Source organism: Xyrauchen texanus, chromosome 36 (assembly GCF_025860055.1).
Source record: "Xyrauchen texanus isolate HMW12.3.18 chromosome 36, RBS_HiC_50CHRs, whole genome shotgun sequence".
In the NCBI taxonomy this organism is placed as follows: Eukaryota; Metazoa; Chordata; class Actinopteri; order Cypriniformes; family Catostomidae; genus Xyrauchen; species Xyrauchen texanus.
In genome coordinates, this window is record NC_068311.1 from 15072394 (window position 1) to 15096061 (window position 23668).

The 23668-nt window shown below is 38.1% G+C and overlaps 1 protein-coding gene across 1 annotated transcript in view; it reads left to right on the forward strand.

Annotated features, from left to right (window-relative positions):
• The window catches only part of LOC127630073 (membrane-associated phosphatidylinositol transfer protein 3-like), a 223637-nt gene that overhangs the window by 196294 nt on the left and 3675 nt on the right, over nucleotides 1-23668 (forward strand). Inside the window, 6 exon segments of the mRNA XM_052107484.1 lie at nucleotides 3747-3863; nucleotides 4699-4847; nucleotides 8372-8521; nucleotides 8902-9085; nucleotides 11551-11679; nucleotides 12185-12545. Coding sequence (XP_051963444.1) covers nucleotides 3747-3863; nucleotides 4699-4847; nucleotides 8372-8521; nucleotides 8902-9085; nucleotides 11551-11679; nucleotides 12185-12505 — 1050 coding nt within the window. The 3' untranslated portion in view covers nucleotides 12506-12545.

A 23668-nucleotide genomic window follows, 5' to 3' on the forward strand; every position in this document is an offset into this window, starting at 1 on the left:
CTTAAATATTGATCCGTTTCTCATCTACATCCCCTATCATATTGCTTCTGAAGATATTAATTTAATCTCTGGAGTCGTGTGGATTACTATTATGCTGCCTTTGTGTCTTTTGGACTGTGGCAGGGCGGAGGGCGGGGCCGGGTCGTGATACTACACACCCGGTCCCGTATTAGGCTAATTATGCCTCCGTGAGGTTTAAAGGCTGACTGCAGAGGGCCGTGCGGGAGAGAGAGATCGTTAGCGGACATGTCCGTCATGTGTGTTTGTGTGTTCTTTTAAGTTTACTATTAAACTATTATTTATATTGTAAAGCCGGTTCTCACCTCCTCCTTTCCCGCAGTCCGACACACGACCACGCCCCCCATGCCACATGGACCTTCAAAGTTCTGGCCACCATTCGCTTGCATTGTGTGGACCTACAGAGCTGAGATATTATAAAAAAAATTGTGTTCTGCAGAAGAAAGAATGTCATACACATCTTGGATGGCATGAGGCTGAGAATTTTAATTTTTTCAATCTCTTTAAGACTGATCAATATCTGTTGTGATTAAAAGTTCTGTTACACTTAATAAGGTATAATGCACTTCTCATAGTCTCTGTTGAAATTGCTATATGAAAAGAGACCTGCTGGGGCAGGAATCAAACTCTGCTTCAGAACAAGCAATCAGACCAAATTTGAAAACAACCTAATTTTAGCCCTTTGTGCATACAATTTGCTGAGTAATGTTGGCCATCCATTAGATCTCAGGGTGAGATGAATAACTGTCTGTAGTTTCAGACAGCCAGGCACACGTCATTCAAGTAAAAATGTGAAATGCAGCAGAGTCCTGACATTGAAGAAGAACTAAAAATATCCCACCTCTGCTAAGGCTTTGAGTTTCTCAAATGCACCACAATAGCTCTGTGTGTGTTGGCAAAATCTGCGCCTAACAAAAATCACGTCTTACATTGATTCACTGCTCAGAGGTACATCAACACAATTACCGAACAGTGCCAATGAAAAATCACTGTGCAGGTTTACTTGGGTACTTCAGTGCTCAAAAACACCATCACGAAGAAGAATTCGTGTCAGCCCTTCATTGAGATTAAGTGTAGCTCACTGAAACACTTCTGTGTCTAAAGCAATAACTTTTCTTTTGAACATGGAAATGGTGTTTTGAACACTCAGGACCTTGATTTAAAACTGCAGTTATTTCTAACACCCGCTGAGCCTGTCTGAATGTGCTTATGGCCTCAATTGCTTTTGATCAGAGTGCTCTCTAGCCTTTCAAGTCAAAGGCTGTTTCATTCAGACAATTTGATTTCCAAAGACACTCTTCACTTTATAAGCTGTTTCAGACCGCCTACTATTGTGGGACCCTGAATGCCATGTCAATGTCTCAATCTATATGTACTTATGAATACTGTATGCATGCCCTCTTCTTGGCTCAGTGGAGGACTTTTTACTCCTTTTCCACTAAAATGGTGGTAGTGCCTGAGCTGGTGCTTGGACAGGGGAAGAACTGGCCTGCATTTCCACTGAGCCAAATGATGATTTTGCCCCGAACCTTTTATGACTTTATCAGAAAGAAATCTTCAAAAAGATGTCCTTGCAATGAAATTACAAGAAAGGCATGCACCCTGCTTGTGATAAAGAGATTTAGACTTGCCCAGATCTCAACAATTATTACCAGACACTGCCTCTGTGGTTTATTCTTCCATGCAGTGAATTGGATCCATTCCGCAAACATCCATGCTTTTCTTACAGAGCAAAATACCTCTATATTTGGAGCAGTCTTGTGGAATGCCATAGTACATGCCTGCATGAGTGACACTTCTCTACACCTGTCAGCTGTTACAGTCCCATGGCTGTGACCTGTCACAGTTAATGAGTGTCTGAAGATCCACTCAGGAGTGCAACTCTGCGTTGTCATAGCAGCAACACATATGGTAGTAGGCTGCGTGTTGCTGGTGTGTGTGTATTGCACCCGTATGTGTGTTTGTTTGGAAGCTGATCATATTTCAATCATGTATGGGCTCATGCCAAGATGAATTATTGACTTACTTAATCAATATGCAAATAGCAGCATGCTGGGAAATGTTTAACTGCTTCATTAAATGACAGATCTGTGCAATCAGGCTCATTAGCTTGTGTGGGATGCAAATCTCTCTGAGGACTCATGTAGCTATGCTAACATGATAACATAATGTTTACAATGCCAAAGTACTTATCGTGTTATCTAAAAGTGATTCGAAAAAGTGACATCTGAAAAAAAATATATAAATGACATACAAATTTGATTAGGGATTTTAGTGCTATTACTTAGTGTAAGTTTTTTTTTTTTTTTAAGTGATCAGCCTTAAAATTTTGCCTGTTGGTTGATAAAATAGGTGAAAAAAAATCCATATACTTACAATGATTTAGGGAACAAGCCATATCAAAGGACCAGAGACTTGGGGTGGGCTATTTCGACATGGGCCAATAGAGCGCAACTGTCTGGTTCTGGATGTAAAAATCCCATTAATTTTATCTATAGGGGAATAGATTTTTAACAATAACTTGGAAACCTTTAAAGACAGACCTTCCCTGAGCTCAGAGGTTGTTAATCAATGTTATATGCCTCTGTTGAAACCACCAGTCCATGTTATTTTATTTTTTATATTTTCAAAACATTCGCATTTGATCTCTAGTAAAGAACTATGCTATTTGTGATCCTGATTGGAAGTGATCCATGAATCCGTGAGTCACAGCAAACAAACCTTGGAAAAAAAGCTTGGAAGCTGCCACATACTCCCTTGACACACTATGAATCGTACAGTCAAGTCGGTCTCCCTAAAATCTCAAACTTCTTTTATATTTGCTTTTCTATACTTATAGACAACATCTTTAAATCAATAGTTCTATATATTTTCCATCGTTTTTATTTTTATTTGATTACGTCATTGACAATGCCTCATTTTAGTTCATTCCCTCTTTTATGACATTAAGTATAGAGTCCTTTACCTTTGTCTTATTTTCTTATTTTTTTTTATTTTTTTACTTTAAATCAAAGTTTGTAATGTTGTGATTCACCTCAGAGCTGGTTGATTTTGTTCACGACTTAGAGTTCATTTATGAAGGATTTTATGAAATCCCTATGGAACAATGATTGGGGAAAATATGCCCTGAACCAAGACGACTGAAAAAGTCGGCGGGAAACTGTTGCACTCCATAAAGAACCACCTTGAAAGACCCTAGCAACCACCCAACACACCCAGACAAATGCATAGCAACATAATCTCTATTTCTATTTCTTTAACAACAGAAACTGCCAGAATTACAGGTTCTTTTTTGGCCTAAACCCCAGTTCAGTTAAGCCCCAGTATCCCAGTAGATTTCTGGTATATGAGAGGGACTTTTTAAAGCTTGGTTTACAGGAAAATAATTTGTAAAATCATATGCTGTTTCAAACCCTTTCCTTTGCTCTACAAAGCAGCAGAGTAAAAGCTTTGTGCATTTATCTTCCTCTCCCTCTCTTTGTCTGCTGGCATGAAGGTGACTTTTGGCCAGTTATTTTCAGAATTTGCATAGCTGTGTTTTGGTTGCTTTAATGTCCCATTTAGGTGCCGCTGCCTCAGCAGAAACTGTAGGATTTTTGTTCACTGGGCTCTGTGTAGAACAGAAATAAAATTTTAACGATTAGAGTTCGACACCCTCTTTTGGAAGGTCTTTGTATTGCACACTTATGATACTTTTTTCATTTCATATATTGTCTATCTGTCTGCAGAATGTCACTGGCAACCACAGAGTTAATGATGTCATTGCGACAGAGGATGGGCCACAGACCCTGGTTGGTCGCTTCATGTATGGACCGCTGGATATGGTAACCCTGACTGGGGAAAAGGTGAGAGAGCAGTATACACACTTAAGAGCAACCTAAAATCAATGAGAGGTGCCGATTTCTGGTGACTATTGGCATCAGAATGTAGGCGTGTCCGGAGATCTGACTTAAGACGCTCAGAAAAGTTTAACTTAATACAAATAAGGAACAATGAAGTGCAGTGACTACCAATAGGAGTGAAGACACTGGAGAAATGGAGGAATATTTACAATAAGTCCTTTTTTTACTATAAATCTCCATTTTCTCTTTCACATTCTTCTTTTTTGTGGCGATTCACATTATTTGTGCATATCGCCACCTACTGGGCAGGGAGAAGAATTTGTAGTAAAAAATGAATTAATATTGATCTGTTTCTCACACCTCATATCACTTCTGAAGACATGGATTTAATCACTGGAGTCGTATGGATTATTTTTATGCTGCATTTATTTGCTTTTTGTACTTTCAAAGTTCTGGTCACTTATTCCTTAATAGAGTGACATCTTATTTTTAGTGGCAATACATCTAATTTGTGATCAGATTTTTAAAAGCTATGGCCAGTGGCACAGCCCACCAATAATGTTAGAGTATTATGCAGTAGGACTGCCTACTAGCAACCAGCAGTACAAGGACCTGGTGACATCAAACAATACAAATGCTGTTATTGTTTACAGACCATTACTTAATATACATTTAAACAGGTTATTTGTATGCAACCAAACAATCAACATAAATGTTGAGTGTTTTTCAAATACAATGCAATCGTTTTCAAGTATTATGTCTCCTCCTTCTACTCCATCTTACTCTGTCCCACTCATTGTCTGTTTCTTATTCAACAGTCTGTTATTTTGTCTCTTAGGTCGATTTGTACGTGATGACCCAGCCCCAGTCGGGTCGCTGGGTACACTTAGACACTGAGTTGACCAGTAGTAGTGGCAGAGTGACCTACACCATACCCAAAACCAAAAAGCTGGCTGTGGGAGTCTACCCCATTAAAATGGTTGTGAAGTAAGTTAACACTGTGGGCCTTTCTTCCAATGGGCCACTAAGGTTTACTTGTATCCAAATTGGTTGTGCTTTCAAGGTTGTCTCACCGGGGAAAATTTGTGGGGCTACAAAGAGAGTTTAATTGGCACTCATAAAACTCTCACCCTCTGGGTTGAAGGAGAATGACTCCTCGCTCTTAAACTGATCTTAGGACACAAGCTGCATCTTGAGCTTGATCAAGAGCTGGAGCTTTGAGCTCCCCTTCAGTTTAGGGCCATTGCTATGGGAGGGATGGAGTTGGCATTGGTCTCCCAGATTTTCACTCTAGTGCAAGCCAAGCAATGAATTTGAAAGCAGTTCTTTACCCTGAATAATTCCATCGCATAAACAATCATACAAATTTTAATTTTGCAGTTATAAAATTCAAATTTATTAGTCTAGCTCTAACATTTTTGTTTAGAATGTAAGGGGACCCGGGTTCAAAACCTGACCTATCATGAGATATTTTTCAGTAAACCAAGTGAAAACCAGAGCTCAAGAGGGGATGATGGAGTTTAAGATGATTGAATTTGAGATAAAGAATGTTATAAGTATCTGTTTTTATTGAAAAATGTTAATAGGCCTAGTTTTATGGTTATAATATTATGATATCTGCACCCCCACCACAAGGGCTAAAAAGGGAAAACCGGTTCCATTTTTATTTTAAAAATGTTTAAATACTGTATGATTTTCATGACTTTGGGTTCTGTTAACAGTTCCTGAACGTGCAATACCCTGCAGATGCAACTCCATACTAAAATGCTCTGCAGTATTTTCTGCACTGCGATTTAGCGGCAGAGCTGCACATGTCCTAAATATACAGCACGAAGCCTACAGTGCTTATATTGTAGTCCAATGTCCAAACGAATTACTCTTGAGGCGGTTCTTTGAATCGACAGCATGCAACATACAGTTTCCAATGTAGTTTGATTCCTGAACAATTGAGTCTTATGAGTCCGTTCTTTTTAGTGAATAAGAAACACTTACTGTATAGGGTTAAACTAGATCAGTCGGAGCACTTACTGAATTAATCTTACTGATGCCCAAGGATTGACTTTCGTCACGTCTAACTCGAAATGAAATATGAATGGTTACTGTGTACTGAGTATTATTATTTTGAACTTGTGGTCAAACAGGCAATGCAATTACTGACTGGTTGTTCATATGACAATGTGTAGTTTAAAGATACACATAAGTTTTGTTGTAATAAGTGGAATTTTGTACATGAATGAATAAATTACTGAAATGTCACAATTTTAGTTTAAGTTTAGTTTTAAGATATACAGGTGAAACTCGAAAAATTAGAATATCGTGCAAAAGTTCATTAATTTCAGTAATTCAACTTAAAAGGTGAAACTAATATATTATATAGACTCATTACAAGCAAAGTAAGATATTTCAAGCCTTTATTTGATATAATTTTGATGATTATGGCTTACAGCTTATGAAAACCCCAAATTCAGAATCTCAGAAAATTAGAATATTACATGAAATCAATAAAAACAAGGATTTTAAATACAGAAATGTCGGCCCTCTGAAAAGTATAATCATGCATATGTACTCAGTACTTGGTTTGGGCCCCTTTTGCATTAATTACTGCCTCAATGCGGCATGGCATGGATGCTATCAGCCTGTGGCACTGCTGAGGTGTTATGGAAGACCAAGATGCTTCAATAGCGGCCTTCAGCTCTTCTGCATTGTTTGGTCTCATGTCTCTCATCTTCCTCTTAGCAATGCCCCATAGATTCTCTATGGGGTTCAGGTCAGGCGAGTTTGCAGGCCAATCAAGCACAGTAATACCATGGTCATTGAACCAGGTTTTGGTACTTTTGGCAGTGTGGGCAGGTGCCAAGTCCTGCTGGAAAATGAAGTCAGCATCTCCATAAAGCTTGTCTGCTGAAGGAAGCATGAAGTGCTCTAAAATGTCCCGGTAGACGGCTGCGTTGACTCTGGACTTAATAAAGCACAGTGGACCAACACCAGCCGATGACATGGCTCCCCAAACCAACACAGACTGTGGAAACTTCACACTGGACTTCAAGCATCTTGGATTGTGAGACTTGGTTTCCAAATGAGATGCAAAATTTGCTCTCATCAGAAAAGAGGACTTTGGACCACTGAGCAACAGACCAGTTCTTTTTTTCTTTAGCCCAGGTAAGACGTTTGACATTTGAAGCCCATGTCCAGGACCCGTCTGTGTGTGGTGGCTCTTGATGCAGTAACTCCAGCCTCAGTCCACTCCTTGTGAAGCTCCCCCATACATATGAATGGCCTTTTCCTGACAATCCTCTCCAGGCTACGGTCATCCCTACTGCTTGTGCACCTTTTTCTTCCACACTTTTCCCTTCCACTTAACTTTCTATTAATGTGCTTTGATACAGCACTTTGAGAACATCCAACTTCTTTTGCAATTACCTTTTGAGGCTTTCCCTCCTTGTGGAGGGTGTCAATGATGGTTTTCTGCACAACTGTCAGGTCAGCAGTCTTCCCCATGATTGTGAATTCAACTGAACCAGACTGAGAGACCATTTAAAGGCTCAGGAACCCTTTGCAGGTGTTTTGGATTAATTAGCTGATTAGAGTGTGACACTTTGAGCCTACAATACTGAACCTTTTCACAATATTCTAATTTTCTGAGATTCTGAATTTGGGGTTTTCATACGCTGTAAGCCATAATCATCAAAATTATATCAAATAAAGGCTTGAAATATCTTACTTTGCTTGTAATGAGTCTATATAATATATTAGTTTCACCTTTTAAGTTGAATTACTGAAATTAATGAACTTTTGCACGATATTCTAATTTTTCGAGTTTACCTGTACACTCACCGACCACTTTATTAGGTACGCCTATACACCTACATATTCATGTGATTATCTAATCAGCAAATTGTGTGGTAGCAGTGCAATGCATAAAATCATGTATATATGGGTCACAAGCTTCAGTTAATGTTCAATCAATCATCAGAATGGGGAAAAAATGTCATTGATTTCGACTGTGGCATGACTTTTGGTTCCAGACAGGCTGGTTTGAGTATTTTTGTAACTGCTGATCTCCTGGGATTTTCTCGCACAACAGTCTCTAGAGTTTACTCAGAATTGTGCCAAAAACATTCAGTGAGTGGCAGTTATGTGGACAGAAATGCCTTTTTGCTAAGAGAGGTCAACAGAAAATGGCCAGAATGGTTTGAGCTGACAAAAAAGCTACAATAACTCAGATAACCACTCGTGAGCGGAATAGCATCTCAGAATGCACAACGTGTCGAACCTTGAGGCAGATGGGTTAGGAAATTGCATTTGTCATTGCCAAATAATTATTTCTCAAAAGTGCTTAAAGAACCATTAATGGAACCATTAAGGAACCGGAATCGTTCAGAGGAATCGGAAATGGAAACGTTAAATACCTTACGTTTCCCATCCTTACCAACCACACACACTTCACTATACCCAACCTTTTTATTTAACAGTCAATAATCAATGCTGTTCCTGTCATTATTTCCTCACAGGGGAGACCAGACATGTGCAGAGGCCTTTCTGACGGTATTGCCGCGGGGGATGGAGTGTGTCGTCTTTAGCATTGACGGTTCATTTGCCGCAAGTGTCTCCATCATGGGCAGTGATCCTAAAGTACGGCCTGGAGCTGTGGATGTGGTCAGGTAACAAATTGCCTGTGTGACTTTGTGTGTAAATGTCTGTGTGAGAGAGAGAGAGAGAGAGAGAAAGAGAGAGAATCAATGCTTTCATTTGATGCCATAGCAATATTGAAAAGAACCGGTCTGCTGGTGAGGCACAATTGGATTTCATTTAATAGCGAGATAGCAAAGTGCTGATATTAGATATCAGATGGGGTTTGGTATTCACAAATGGACAATATTGGGTTGTTTCCCAGACTGTCCTTGGGCAAATTTACTGCTTTGTCAAATGCAATCTGTTGTTGGAGGACCAGACATCGCCAGTATCCGATAATCAGTCCTCAAATTGTTTTGCAGAGCATTATACGATGATACAGAGGGTAAATTACAGTTTTTGTGTGCAGACACTGGCAGGACCTGGGCTACCTGATCATTTACATCACTGGCCGTCCAGACATGCAGAAACAGAGAGTTGTTTCGTGGCTATCTCAACACAACTTCCCCCAAGGAATGATCTTCTTCTCAGAGGGATTGGTTCACGACCCACTTCGCCAGAAAACCATCTTCCTCAGGAACTTGGTGCAGGAGGTAAAAATGCATTCTACTGTGTCCATACAGATGTAAACAGTAGCTCTGTTCCAAAACCTAGTGAGCTAAATTGCTTTTTAAATGGAATCTCATAAGTGACTAATTTGGAATGCTCTTCCTGTGCATCTTCTTCATGTGCCACCCAAATAGCCCTCCTAATGTGAATCACACACATTTGTGAGTTGACTCACAAATGATTCCAAAAGATTTTGCCATTAGCATGATGCTAAGTTAATACCACTATTGGACCTCTAATGGACATTTTTCACAGACTATCACTATTGCATTTTCGCCTTGTTTAGCAGTGTTAAGATAGCATTTTTATATATATTTTCCGTTTTTTTATTAATTCGTGTAAATTATAAACATTAATATTTGTGTTTACAAGCCAACAATGCAGCGTTGGGGTTTCTTATACAGTGGCCGAGGGAGTGATTGCCGAAATCCATCTCTCTACATTTTTGTCCTCTTTTAGAAATTTTCTTTTGCTGTTGGAGCAAATGAGAATGCAAAAATATGATTTTCTGTGGTCTCTTATTCACTGTTGTAGAAAACCCTGCTTTAGTTTACTTGAGTGCTCCAAACCTAGAAATTTGAAAAGGGTCAATTGATTCTAATAGAGTTTGGCATTTAGTTGTCACTAAGATAACACTGCAATGCTCTAACAAGATTAAAAAATATGTAGCCTAAACAAATATTTGGTCAAATTAGACGTTTTAATTACACTTTAATTAACTTTTGTTTGTTTTAGTTTTTTTTTCTATTTTTAACTCTCCTTTATTAGTTGTCCAATAGAAGGTATCTTGGGAGGCAGCATGATTAAGTTGCCTACCTTTCTTAACAGTTATTTTGTCGGAAGTGCTCCAACGATGCCTTAACGTCGTGCGACCCCTCATCCACATGCGTGGACTGTGTATTTTGGCTTAGCATAATTTCATTCATTTTTCCGGAGACTATGTGCTGTCAGTAAAGGGTTAAACATTCGACACACATGCTTCATGTGACCTAACAACATGGCATCGATGACAGCGGAGTTTGTGTTTGGTTGAAATGCCTATATCTGATAAGAAACCTAATTAAGTTTTTAGAATGAAACCTGTTTGGATTAGAGTCTTTAGTTGCATACAATATGCCATTTTTTTATTTGAGCGATTTATCATGAAACATCTCACTAGGTTTTTAAACAGAGATTTGTAAAAGCATGCTCTCTTTTCTTTGTCCCTCCTTCCCTTTTTTCTTTATCTCTTAGTCCATCAATCTCATGCTTATTTCCTCTATCTCACACATGAGTAATCACACATAGAGCTGCAACTAACTATTATTTTGATAAACGATTAATCGACCGATTATTAGAACAATTGTTCATCTTTTCACGATTATTGCACCGATTAATCGTTACACTTAACCGATTATTCAGCTTGTGCTGCAACTTAAATGTTTGTATTAAACATGCTTACTAAAAATAAAGAGGACAATATCAATATTTTAAAAATACCTCTAAATGACATTCACTGAATTAAAGGGAAAAAATACTTTTCAATAAGTTTAATTCAGTAAAGATATTCACTGCAAAAATCCTATTGTTATCAAGTGTTTTTGTCTTGTTTTCCATTTAAAACTGTCTAAAATTCTGAAAACAAGATATGTTTACTTGAGAAGGAACATATAAGATATTTAGACTTGCTTTAAGGGAATGCACCTAAAATATAAGTGTATTTTGTATATAAATGTATTTTTTTCACCTGGTTATCCTTCTGCAAGTGCAGTAAAGACAAAATATACTTATATTCAAGATCTATTCTCTAAAAGCAAGTCTAAATATTGTATATGCTGCTTCTCAGGTGAATGTATCTTTTTTAAAGGATTTTTAGATATTGTAAAATATATGTATTTTTAATATTATATTCAATATTCTCAGATAACAATTGTTTCTTCTGCAGTATAGCTGCTAAAGAAAATGTACATTGTTTTAAAGATTTAGATATTTATATTGGAAAACAAGCCAAAACAAAAACAAATAAAAACTAAATATTGTTTTGCAGTGTTTAATGGGGGTGAAGACTTCAATCCTTCTTTAACTCACTAAAAAACAAACTCTCTCGTATTAATAAAGATGCGTATTGCCAATTTTCTTAACAATAAGAAATGCACATAGACATATTATGATTCAATAAGTCGAGAGTCATCACGTTATAATCTAGCTGCAGCAAGCGGGCGTGCTCAAGGTATGAGCATCTCCGTGACAGTGTGCATCAGCCGGGTGCAGTTTCAATTTCTCCCCCTTAGATTGGGACGTGTAATTCCCTCATAATTTGCGATCTACGTCACCTAAAAAATTGTCGACATTTTTTTTGTCGATAACGTCGACTAATCGTTTTATCCCTAGTCACACAGGAAATTAGGTGTTTTCAAGAAGGTAACCTAAGGCAGTCTGACACACAATGCACTTTTTCTTATGTTGGCAGTGTCACATTAAAATCAACTGTGCCTACGGCTCCATGAAGGACATTTCTGTCTACAGCATGCTTGGCCTCAGCCCCAATCAGATATATATAGTGGGACGGCCCTCGAAGAAGTATCAGAATCAGTGCCAGGTGAACTTACTTTGATTCTTCTATATCTTTAAATTCATATCCACCTTGAAGATTAATTGGTCATAAATGTATGTTATTATAATATTGTAGAGATGGGGGACATATTGATTTATTCTCAAACAATTCTTTACAAAAGTAATAATCACTCTTTTGAATTCATTGTTAATGATTCTGTTTATTGAAAAATAATAAGCTACTCTGGACAAAACATTAGCAATATAGATTAGTCCCATGCCGAGCTTCCTCTGATACAAGGTTATTATATGCCAGTTCTGTTTCTATTGGCAGGTCAGCGTATACATATTTTAGTATGACTTTTATGCAGAGTTTTACACAGAATTTGACAACTATTTCTGAAAAATCAGATCACGATTCCCTGAATCGATGTTGAATTGAATCAAATCTGAAGGTGCCTAAAGACTTCTTCCGGTATTGTATTGTAGATTTTTTTTCATAAATGTGTTGCTTTATATCTGGTTTTCAACATCTATGTGGTCCACCACAGTTCCTGAGTGAGGGCTACGCGGTACACCTCTCCTCCCTGCAGTTTAGTCACAGAGCGAGGCCCAAGAAGAGCTCCTCAGTGCGCATGGTGCTGCGGAAGGGCTCCTTTGGTCTGTCAGCTAAACCGGACTTCCTGTGCAAGCGTACGCACCTCCGCCGCACTATGTCGGTCCAGCAACCTGATCCACCCATCACTGCCAACCCTAAACCAGAGCGAGCTCAGAGCCAGCCCGAGACCGACGAAGACCCCGGGGGCAGAGGAGGAACAGGCCAGAGTGGGTGGGCAAGGGGGTCCATGCACCGTGGTGACACCACTCCATGACCAAAGTGAAGGAAAGGATATCTTGGTGGACAGAGCCCAGGTAAACTTTACGTTTTGGGTGGTGCGAAACATTTTAGCTCTCTCTTTCTATATATATATATATATATATATATATATATATATTTATTTTATTTTTTTTTATGCAAAAGAAAGAAATGAGATATGAGCAGTGTATAGCCTAATTTATACAATGGAAAAATTCCTGAACAAACAACAGTGCCCTAGGCGAACAAAGCCTATGTTTATACTACATAATTGCACAAGATATTAGAAAATAAATAAAAATTAGTTTATGCTTCTTACCCCGCTGACAGATTTTTTTTCTTGTTTTAATAATAAATCTTGCTAAATGTAATTAATTTTATTGGGTTTGTGCCAATGGGGTAAGAAATATAAACACAATTTAAGAAATAAATCATTATTATCTTATATAATTGGATTCTCATGTAAATATCTTGTTTTGAGGATGTTTGTTTTTCTGGTAAACAAGACAAATATAGTAATTGATTCATAAAATTTTTTGTGGTGCAGGTCTTTGTTTTGATTTTTAATTCAATTTAAATTTCAAATAAAGAGCGCTCGACGTACACAAATGTAATATACTCACCGCAAATCCACTGCATCACAACTCCAATGTCAGTTAAAAAAATTTATCTCCGCATCACTAAATTCAAAACACAAAATTTGTATTCAGACCCTGGAAGGACCTTAACCCCTACAGTATGTATTAGTTTTTGATTTGCCTGAATTATTTAGCAATTTTGTGCAGTAAAATAAAGTGATTAGAGACAGTACCAGTGTCTCAGCATTGTTTTGAACGACCCCACTCCCTCCAGTGCTAGTTCATTCATAATCAGGACTGTAGAAAAGGATAAAGGATTATTAATAGAGGCTGGGCCTCCCGCTGCCTCATCTCCCTTCACGCTGCAGAAATCTGAATGCAAATGTTGCAATTGAGGTGCTGCTGGTCCCAGTGATCTGGAAATAGAGTGCCCAGACATGCCCCAACTCCAGCTCTTCCCTATTGCTAAATAATGTTTGCCTGATGAGATAGATGCCGGCCACGGCCTGTGAACCTCTTTAGGAAACTGTTTGTAATTTGTTCTGTTGATTTTTTCTGTTAATGAGACAGATATTTATATGGGTGTTCATTAGAGTGTGACTGCTGTGTGAAGCATTCCTTAAAGGAATATTCCAGGTTTAATGCAAGTTAAGCTCAGTCAACAACATTTGTGGCATATTTTTGATTGCTACAAAAAATGTATTTTGACTTGTCCCTCCTTTTCTTATGAAAATAATTTACTTCAGAAGTATAGCCACAAGTTGTAAACAATATGCATGTTACCATGATTTTAGTGTGACAAAATCACTTACTAATCTTTATGTTTAATGTTTATGTTTAGTGATTTTATAAAATTCTAAGCTTTATAAGGCACATTTCTGCCTTTTAAACCAGTGGCGTGTGATTGACTTTTGAAATGAGGACTTCTGAATTTCAGGTTTATATATATATATATATATATATATATATATATATATATATATATATATATATATATATATATATATAGAGCTTTCAGGTTAAACCCATACAAATCTGATATTTAACAACATTATATAAAAAAGTAGGCCTAAATAAAAATGTATGTACAGCAACAAGCATATTTTGTGTACTACATTTGAGTAGACATATGTTTTTATAGTCACCTTATTTTTGGATCATTAGTCATGTAGGCTACCCCTTGGTAAACATTGCAGGTGTCATGACGGTATGGAGCTGTACCTTTATGTACGAGTACTCACTAAAAACTGCTCACTGACATTTCATTGGACGAGACCAAAAGTTGAGTTACTTTGACTATTAATAGTCTCTCCACTACCATAAGCGTGTCCCATTCATAGCGATCTTAAGACTCGCTGCGAGTGCGAGAGCAAGAGATTCGGGCAGTATAGCATTAATTGGCAGTGTATTGAACGATTCAGCGCTAATTAAAGGCATTGCATTCACTTCCTGTATTGCCTGTTTACCCCCTCAACTGAGGCGTAAGATAAACAGCCTCCCGCTGAAACTTTATCCACTAGTGTCGCAGTTTGATAGAGTCGCTTAAGAAATTTGTCTGCTGTACACATTTGTGGAGGCGAGGCCGTGGTCGAGCGTTCGTCTGGGGAGAGGAAGTGGTAAGTGTTTTCACCTGCGATTAATTGCTGGTAATTGCTGTTTCTTTGTTCACGGTGAGAGACGGGGAAAATAAAAAGGGCCAGACCTCAGAGAGAGAGAGTGTCCTAAATTATTTTTGTAGAGAGAGAGAGAGAGAGAGAGAGAGAGAGAGAGAAAGAGAGAGAGAGAGAGAGTTTTCAACACACTTTATTTATATCATTACAACGTCAGCAAATCACCCGATCACATTATCCAAAAAACAAAAAAAGGAGATACAAAAAACCAGACTTATTGTAACATCATAGCAAAAAACAACATTTCTTCTTCAACTTTACAAATAGCTCCATTAAAACACCATTTGTGCAAAAAACTTTAAGTCATTCATCAGTTTATAGAACTTGAAATCAAACATAACCCTTGCTTTTACCATATTTTTAAAGACAATAACCACATGTTGTCCTTCTCTACCCTCTATTTTGTTTCTCCTGGTTATGTAAACAGCAAGTTTGGCTTGCCCAATTAAAAAAATTCAACAATTGACTTTTTATTCTTTGCGCCACACAATATTTGGGTCCAAGAATCCAAATCTTAGAAGAAAAAAATCTCCCCAAAATTCATGAAAAGTACATCAAACAAACAAAACATTTCATACAGTCTAGAACAATCTAAAAAACAATGAAAAATTGTCTCCCTTATTTTACAAAACGGACAATCACTTGACACATTGGGATTAATTAAGCTCACAAAAGCATTTACAGCAACTGCGCCGTGTAAAACCCTCCACTGAATGTCACCTGTGTGTTTTTCAATTGGTGGTTTGTATAAAACTCTCCAAACAGGTTTATTTTCATCATCTATTCCCAGTTTCTCTCTCCACACTGTATCACTACATTCTTTTAAATGTGCTTTATTTAAAACTTTTACAAGACATTTATACAAAACTTTACTCTGAACATCCTGCAAACTTAACCATTCTAGCCCTCTCAGGTTCAGAAAAGGTCCAGACAGTCCTTTGAGATTGGGACTAAGAAAAATACTTGGAAAGGGATCTGTATTATTAGGAACCAGTTTCCCATTATGAAATTCAATTAACAAATTATGTTCTTCTTCTGTGAGTTTCTGTTTAAAAAAGTCCAGAAGTTTTCCTACATACCGTACCGACCGCACACCTAGATATGCGGCCATGGACTGAGCATTATTTAAACCAGAACCAGCAACATCCAACACATGATGCAGTTTTAATGTCTTAGTGGTAATTAAACAATGAAGCAGTCCAGGTGTAACTCCACACGTAACATCAAACCGCGCTCCATGCACAAGACGTTCCTCCAAAAGCCAGTACAACGAGGAAGTCGCATCCAACCTCCGTTTTTCAAATAAGTCCCAAACTTTAAAAAGTCCCTTATAAAAAGGAGTCAGTCCGTTGCACTGTAGCTTACTAGAGTCCATCAAAAACAAGACAGAGTTCAATCCCAGTCCGCCAGCTTGATTGAAAATAGCATCAGCCACTTTTCTCCAGACAAGATCCTTAGGTCCTGTGAGGTACCTTTGAATAAACAGAAGTCGAAAAGCTGCCCCCTGCTGGGCAAATGGATAAATCCTTGTCCTCCTTCATCTCTGGGTAGAAAAAGTATGCTCTGCGGTATCCAATGAAAAGTGCTCCAAAAAAAATCCACCATACTGGCTTGAATTTTACTCAGAAGTCCATTTGGAGGATCAATGCAGGCCAAACGATGCCACAAAACTGAAGCCACCAGGTTATTAATTATTATCACCCTCCCTCTAAAAGACATTTTTGGCAAAAGCCATTTCCATTTTTCCAATCAGCCCCTTTAATTTTTCTAAAACTCCTTCCCAATTTTTGCCTAACATTGAATCATTGCCAACATATACTCCTAAATATTTTAACCCATCTCTTTTCCAGTACAAATCACCTGGTAGTTTAGGAAGACCATGGGACCATTTACCACTTATTATGGCTTCACTTTTGGACCAGTTAACTTTGGCAGAGGAAATTAGACCAAATTTGTCAAGAATGTCTTTAAGAAGATCAACATCATTTTGCCCTTTAACCAAAACAATAATATCATCTGCATATGCAGACAGCTTAAAATTTGCTCCAGAGCAAGGTATGGTCCAACCTTCAATGCTTTCTCTGATCTTAACCAATAAAGGTTCAATGGCAAGAGCATACAACATTCCCGAAAGTGCACAGCCTTGTCTAATACCTCTGTTAATTTTAAAAGAAGCACTAAGACCACCATTCACTTTCAGTACACTCTCAACATCCCGGTACAAAACCCTAATCATGGCAATAAAACCAGAGCTGAACCCGAACTCCTCTAGCGTCATGCCAGAGATAGCTGTGCTCAACCCGGTCAAATGCCTTTTCCTGATCTAGAGAAATGAGACCAGTGTCTATGTCCAATAGCCTAGAGACGTCCAAAATATCCCGAATTAAATAAACATTATCAAAAATAGACCTGTTAGGCACACAGTAAGTTTGATCACGATGAATAACCTGCCCAACTACCTCCCTCAATCTAATGGCCAAAGCTTTAGAAAAGAGCTTTAAATCAGAGCATAAAAGTGAAACAGGGTGCCAGTTCTTTATTTCTTTTAAATCACCTTTTTTGGGTAACAGGGTAATGACTGCCCTCCTGCAGCTAAAAGGTAGCAAACCTCGGGCCAGACTATCATTGAGCACAGCCAGCAAATCACCCCCCAACACTGACCAAAACGTTTTATAAAACTCGACTGGTAGACCATCAATTCCCGGGGCCTTACCGCAATCCATGCTCCGCAGAGCAACATGCAGTTCAGCTGCTGAAAGCGGCCTCTCAAGCAAAGAATTGGTCTCATCTGGAACTTTAGGCAAACCCATATAAAAAAAGCTGGCCAGCTCATCTTCCTCTGTATGTTCACTTTTATAAAGCTCAGAATAAAATAATACAGCTCTTTTTCTGATTTCCTTAGGCTCCACCACTTCTATACCCTCCAATGAGTATAAAGAATGTATAAATCTGCTTTGACCATTCTTTTTCTCCAAACCGAAGAAGAATTTAGTTGGGCCATCCATCTCTACCGCACTCTGAAAACGTGAGCGGATCAAAGCTCCCTGTGCTCTGATGCCTAACAGGTTATCCAGAGTCCTTCTTTTAACTTTGAGGAGCTCAATATGTCCTTGATTTCCTGTGTACTCTACCAAATTCTGAAGTTCCACTATTTCAATCTCTAAGGATTTCATTGATTGGGAAATGTCCTTGGATACGTTGAGAGTGTACTGACGACACAGTTGCTGTATTTCTTTTTTCCCATGATCCCACCATTGTTGTAGGGATGAAAAATCTTTTTTCCTGGAACTGAACTGTTTCCAAAAATAAATAAAGACATCCTTAAAAAACTTGTCTTGTAGCAAAGAGGTATTAAAATGCCAATAGGCACTCTTAGGCTTTATATTAGTGATGAAAACACTACAGATTACTAGACTGTGATCAGAAAACCCACAAGGCAAAATCTCACATTTCTTAATAACATTAAACTGGTACTTAAAACAATAGAACCTATCCAATCTAGCCATAGAAATATAATTTTCTCTTGTGTGCGCCCACGTGTACTGCCTTTGTTCTTTATATAGAGTTCTCCATATATCACACAAATCATGTTCTTCTATAAGCTTTCTTATAGCATGTTGAGAAGCTAGATGTGGCTCTCTATGATTCCTATCCATTCCATCATTTGCTGTACAGTTAAAATCCCCTCCAACAAATATGAACTCTTCCTCTTTACAGTTTGACAAAATATTACTTAATTTATCAAAAAGAACAACCCTTTCAGGACCAACAACAGGAGCATACACATTTATAAAAACTAAAAACATTTTTTCAAATTTTGCTGTTATTTTCAATAGATGTCCCTCAACAACATGTTCTACCTCATATGAAATTGGTTTAAAGTTTTTCTTAAAAAGTACAGCTAAGCCACCACTACAGTGATTTTTGTGGCTTAAAATAATCGACCCATCCCATTCCATTAGCCATTCATTCTCATTAAAAACATCACTATGAGTTTCCTGGACCAGCATTATATCAATTTTCTTTTGTCTAGTCAGTTCATAAAGCATTGCTCTTTTCTTGCTGTCTCGTGCACCATTTAAATTAAGTGTGCCCAATCTTATTCTACTCATAAAAAGGTAATACTGAGCACACCAATAACAAACACTTCACAAAAAAAGAAAAGAAGCTAGATTGATTCAAATTCATCATTCAATATATTTAGTTTTAACTTCTGGACAATTTTCTGCAGCCTAAAGACTTCTTGCTCAGTGAAAGCTCCACCCTCCTTCCTTAAAGCCCTGATTGAATCTATAAACATCTCACGATCTGGGAAGTAATCCTCTACATTTACACCTTTCATGCCCTTCGTTGTCTGAAGAAACGTTTTAATTTTGTCCGATGTGTAAGCGCTGCGGACAGATCGCCTCAGTGAAGCTGAGCTCACAGAGTCTGAAGCTTCACATTCACTATTCTCTGCAGACTCCCCAACATTACTCGACTCCGAGTCCCCCTCCCTTGCATCATCACCAGCCGTCCCATTAGCTTTTTTACTAGCCCTTTTTTCTTTTCCTTTGGTCTTAGTTTTCCTTTTTAATGTCGGTGTTTTAAAAAAACTCTGATCATCTGTCATGTCAACATCCACACCATGCTCTAACACATAGTTCGAATTACAGGGGGTACTGGGGGGTACTATACCCCCCAATGAAGATCCAGTACCCCCCAAAGGGACAGAAATTTCAGTTTTGGGGGGGTCAGATAATTTTTCTGATATTGTGAAAAAATATATTTACGGTTACAATACAAGTCAACTCCTATTTTCACTGTAGGAACATTTTAATGTAAAGCGATTTCAGACACCCCTATTGTGGACTGTACCATTTTTAACCACCGTGGCGGCTAGAAGCAATGGAGATAGAGAACGGTTTGCTGCTGACGTGCATGGATAAATGTAAGTTGCTAGCTGACATCTAGCTTGTTGATTTTACAACCTTCATTTATTAACGTGTTTTGTTCTTTCATAGCTCATGTCACGTCTTCATACATTGAATTACCGGCTACTTACCTGTAGGGATGGGACGATTACTGGTTTCACTATAAACCACTATAAAATGTACTGACGGTTAGTATTATCGTTTCAAATTTAATTCTTGTGTGTTACCGCTATGTAGTTCTTCTGTGGTAGTATGGTTTTTCATAGTATGCTCCTTAATCACATTAAAGATTGCTCAGGTTTCACATATATTCAAGTAATTGTGTTGATTTGACACTGACTACCATAGACTATAATGGAAAATTGGTTTCTGTTTACACAGTATATGAGAGGGTTGAGTCTTACCTCCAGGTCTTATGAAATCTAAAAATAAACCAAATCAATATTTCATGAAATAGGCAATAGGCTTCTTGTAAAGGTATTACTTTTACTAGTAATTAGAATGGTATTTCAGTGCACTTAACTTCTAACTTTTGGGAGTTGATCAAAACAGTTCTCTTTTGGATATATAATAACAATGAGATATTCTGTAGCCTACTGATTATCAGTTTGTCGCATGTTTAGACCTTGTATGTGTGTTGCACAACACATGTTGCACTTGGCGATCACGGTGGGGATTGATATGGTAGTGGACCATGATGGTCATAGAAGAAGTGAAGGAGCAGTACCCCCCAATTATGGTGGGGTAATTCGCACTCTGCTCTAACATAGCCTGCTCACTGACCTCAGAAACACCACCTTCATGCACATTTTCGTTTATGGCCACACTCTCATTTTTATTACTTTCACGATCGTCAATTCCAATTTTTTCAACACAAGATACTGTATCACTCGTTTGTGCATGATCTGTATTAAGCGTTTCGGCTTTGTTGTCATTCTGATCCGCGTTCTTCTCAGGGCACACGCGTATCACATGACCCTCTTGTACACAACCAAAACACTTCATCACATCTGAGGTAGCAAAAATAACATAATTAAAATCCTCAATCTTAAACTTCATGGCTAAATTAAGCTCCTCATTCTGTTTATTTAAGATCATGTGCACCTGCCTACTAAATGATACAACGTGCTTCAACTGTGGTGATTTGCAACCGAGTGAGATTTTCTTAATTTTTGACACAAACTTTCCGTGTCTAGATAATTCCCTTTCAATCACTTAATTTTTAATAAACGGCGGGACATTTGACAATACTACTCTTTTCGCTGGTTGTACTAAAGGCATGACTGGAGTAAGTGACTCATTCACAACAATCCCGGTCTCTACAACTTGATTGACTTTGTCAACATTGTTCAAAAACATCACTATTGCGCTATTCATTCTTGACGCAGAAAGAATGCACTCATGACCAACAACAGCAGCAACAGCGAGGACGCAATCCTCAACTGAACAACGCTCCACGGGTAGAGCCTTAACACCGTTCCGCCGCGTTAAACTTTCTAAACTCGCGTGCTGAGACGCCGCCATGACGATCAGTGCACACTGACCGACGACGCTCCTTACAAACACTAGAAACTTTCCTCTTTACCTAACAACAAAACCACAAGAGATAGAAAAAAAAGATAGAAAACTCACTCAAACCGTAGAGCTCACTCCAACACACACTCACGCTCCATCCACAAAATCCCAGCATGCACAGAGAGAGAGAGAGAGAGAGAGAGAGAGAGAGAGGTGTGCGCGCGTGCCCGTCCAACGTTTGAGTGTACAGGTGAAACTCGAAAAATTAGAATATCGTGCAAAAGTTCATTAATTTCAGTAATTCAACTTAAAAGGTGAAACTAATATATTATATAGACTCATTACAAGCAAAGTAAGATATTTCAAGCCTTTATTTGATATAATTTTGATGATTATGGCTTACAGCTTATGAAAACCCCAAATTCAGAATCTCAGAAAATTAGAATATTACATGAAATCAATAAAAAAAGGATTTTAAATACAGAAATGTCGGCCCTCTGAAAAGTATAATCATGCATATGTACTCAGTACTTGGTTTGGGCCTCTTTTGCATTAATTACTGCCTCAATGCGGCGTGGCATGGATGCTATCAGCCTGTGGCACTGCTGAGGTGTTATGGAAGACCAAGATGCTTCAATAGCGACCTTCAGCTCTTCTGCATTGTTTGGTCTCATGTCTCTCATCTTTCTCTTGGCAATGCCCCATAGATTCTCTATGGGGTTCAGGTCAAGCGAGTTTGCTGGCCAATCAAGCACAGTAATACCATGGTCATTGAACCAGGTTTTGGTACTTTTGGCAGTGTGGGCAGGTGCCAAGTCCTGCTGGAAAATGAAGTCAGCATCTCCATAAAGCTTGTCTGCTGAAGGAAGCATGAAGTGCTCTAAAATGTCCCGGTAGGCGGCTGCGTTGACTCTGGACTTAATAAAGCACAGTGGACCAACACCAGCCGATGACATGGCTCCCCAAACCAACACAGACTGTGGAAATTTCACACTGGACTTCAAGCATCTTGGATTGTGTGCCTCTCCATTCTTCCTCCAGACTCTGGGACCTTGGTTTCCAAATGAGATGCAAAATTTGCTCTCATCAGAAAAGAGGACTTTGGACCACTGAGCAACAGACCAGTTCTTTTTTCTTTAGCCCAGGTAAGACGTTTGACATTTGAAGCCCATGTCCAGGACCCGTCTGTGTGTGGTGGCTCTTGATGCAGTAGCTCCAGCCTCAGTCCACTCCTTGTGAAGCTCCCCCACGCATTTGAATGGCCTATTCCTGACAATCCTCTCCAGGCTACGGTCATCCCTGCTGCTTGTGCACCTTTTTCTTCCACACTTTTCCCTTCCACTTAACTTTCTATTAATGTGCTTTGATACAGCACTTTGAGAACATCCAACATCTTTTGCAATTACCTTTTGAGGCTTTCCCTCCTTGTGGAGGGTGTCAATGATGGTTTTCTGCACAACTGTCAGGTCAGCAGTCTTCCCCATGATTGTGAATTCAACTCAACCAGACTGAGAGACCATTTAAAGGCTCAGGAACTCTTTGCAGGTGTTTTGGATTAATTAGCTGATTAGAGTGTGACACTTTGAGCCTACAATACTGAACCTTTTCACAATATTCTAATTTTCTGAGATTCTGAATTTGGGGTTTTCATAAGCTGTAAGCCATAATCATCAAAATTATATCAAATAAAGGCTTGAAATATCTTACTTTGCTTGTAATGAGTCTATATAATATATTAGTTTCACCTTTTAAGTTGAATTACTGAAATTAATGAACTTTTGCACGATATTCTAATTTTTCGAGTTTCACCTGTATGTCTGAAGCTTCAATATTATGCAGTAAAGCCTAAATGGTTACAGAATTTGAATTGTTGGGTGAACTATTCCTTTAATTCACAATCTCCTGTTGTGCTTCACTGTGAGCTCGATTTGTGCTTTTTTTTTTTATGAAAAGGAGGGAGGGATATTTTTGTGGTATTCAACATTAAGCTATTATGCATAATGCCGATTGAGCTTAATTTGTGTTGAGCCTGGACTATTCCTTGATTTCACAATCTGTATGCAAATGCCACTCAATCTTTTGGATGAACAATCCCTTTAATTCTTGAAAACAAGTCTTATTATCTTACACAATTTTGATTCAAGTAAATTTATTTTATTTGTATTTATTTATTGAAAAAAGATTAAAATACTGATTAAAGTGGCATTTCATGCCAAAAGTTACATTTGTCATTATTTACTCACCCTCATGTTGTTCCAACCCCGTTGGACTTTATTCCATTGATAAAAAAAAATATTTATTATTTTGTTTTTTTGTACAAAATGCTATAAATCTTTTTCAAACAATCTGCTAAAACAACATGAAATCCATGATTAGATGTCTTAGAATATGAAACCTGTTTAAACCAGTTTTTTGTATTTATTTTTTATCACCTCGGACAGTCTTATTTGTCAATGACCAAAAAACATTTTACTGTTAAAATGTAAGGTGTTTTTTATCAAAA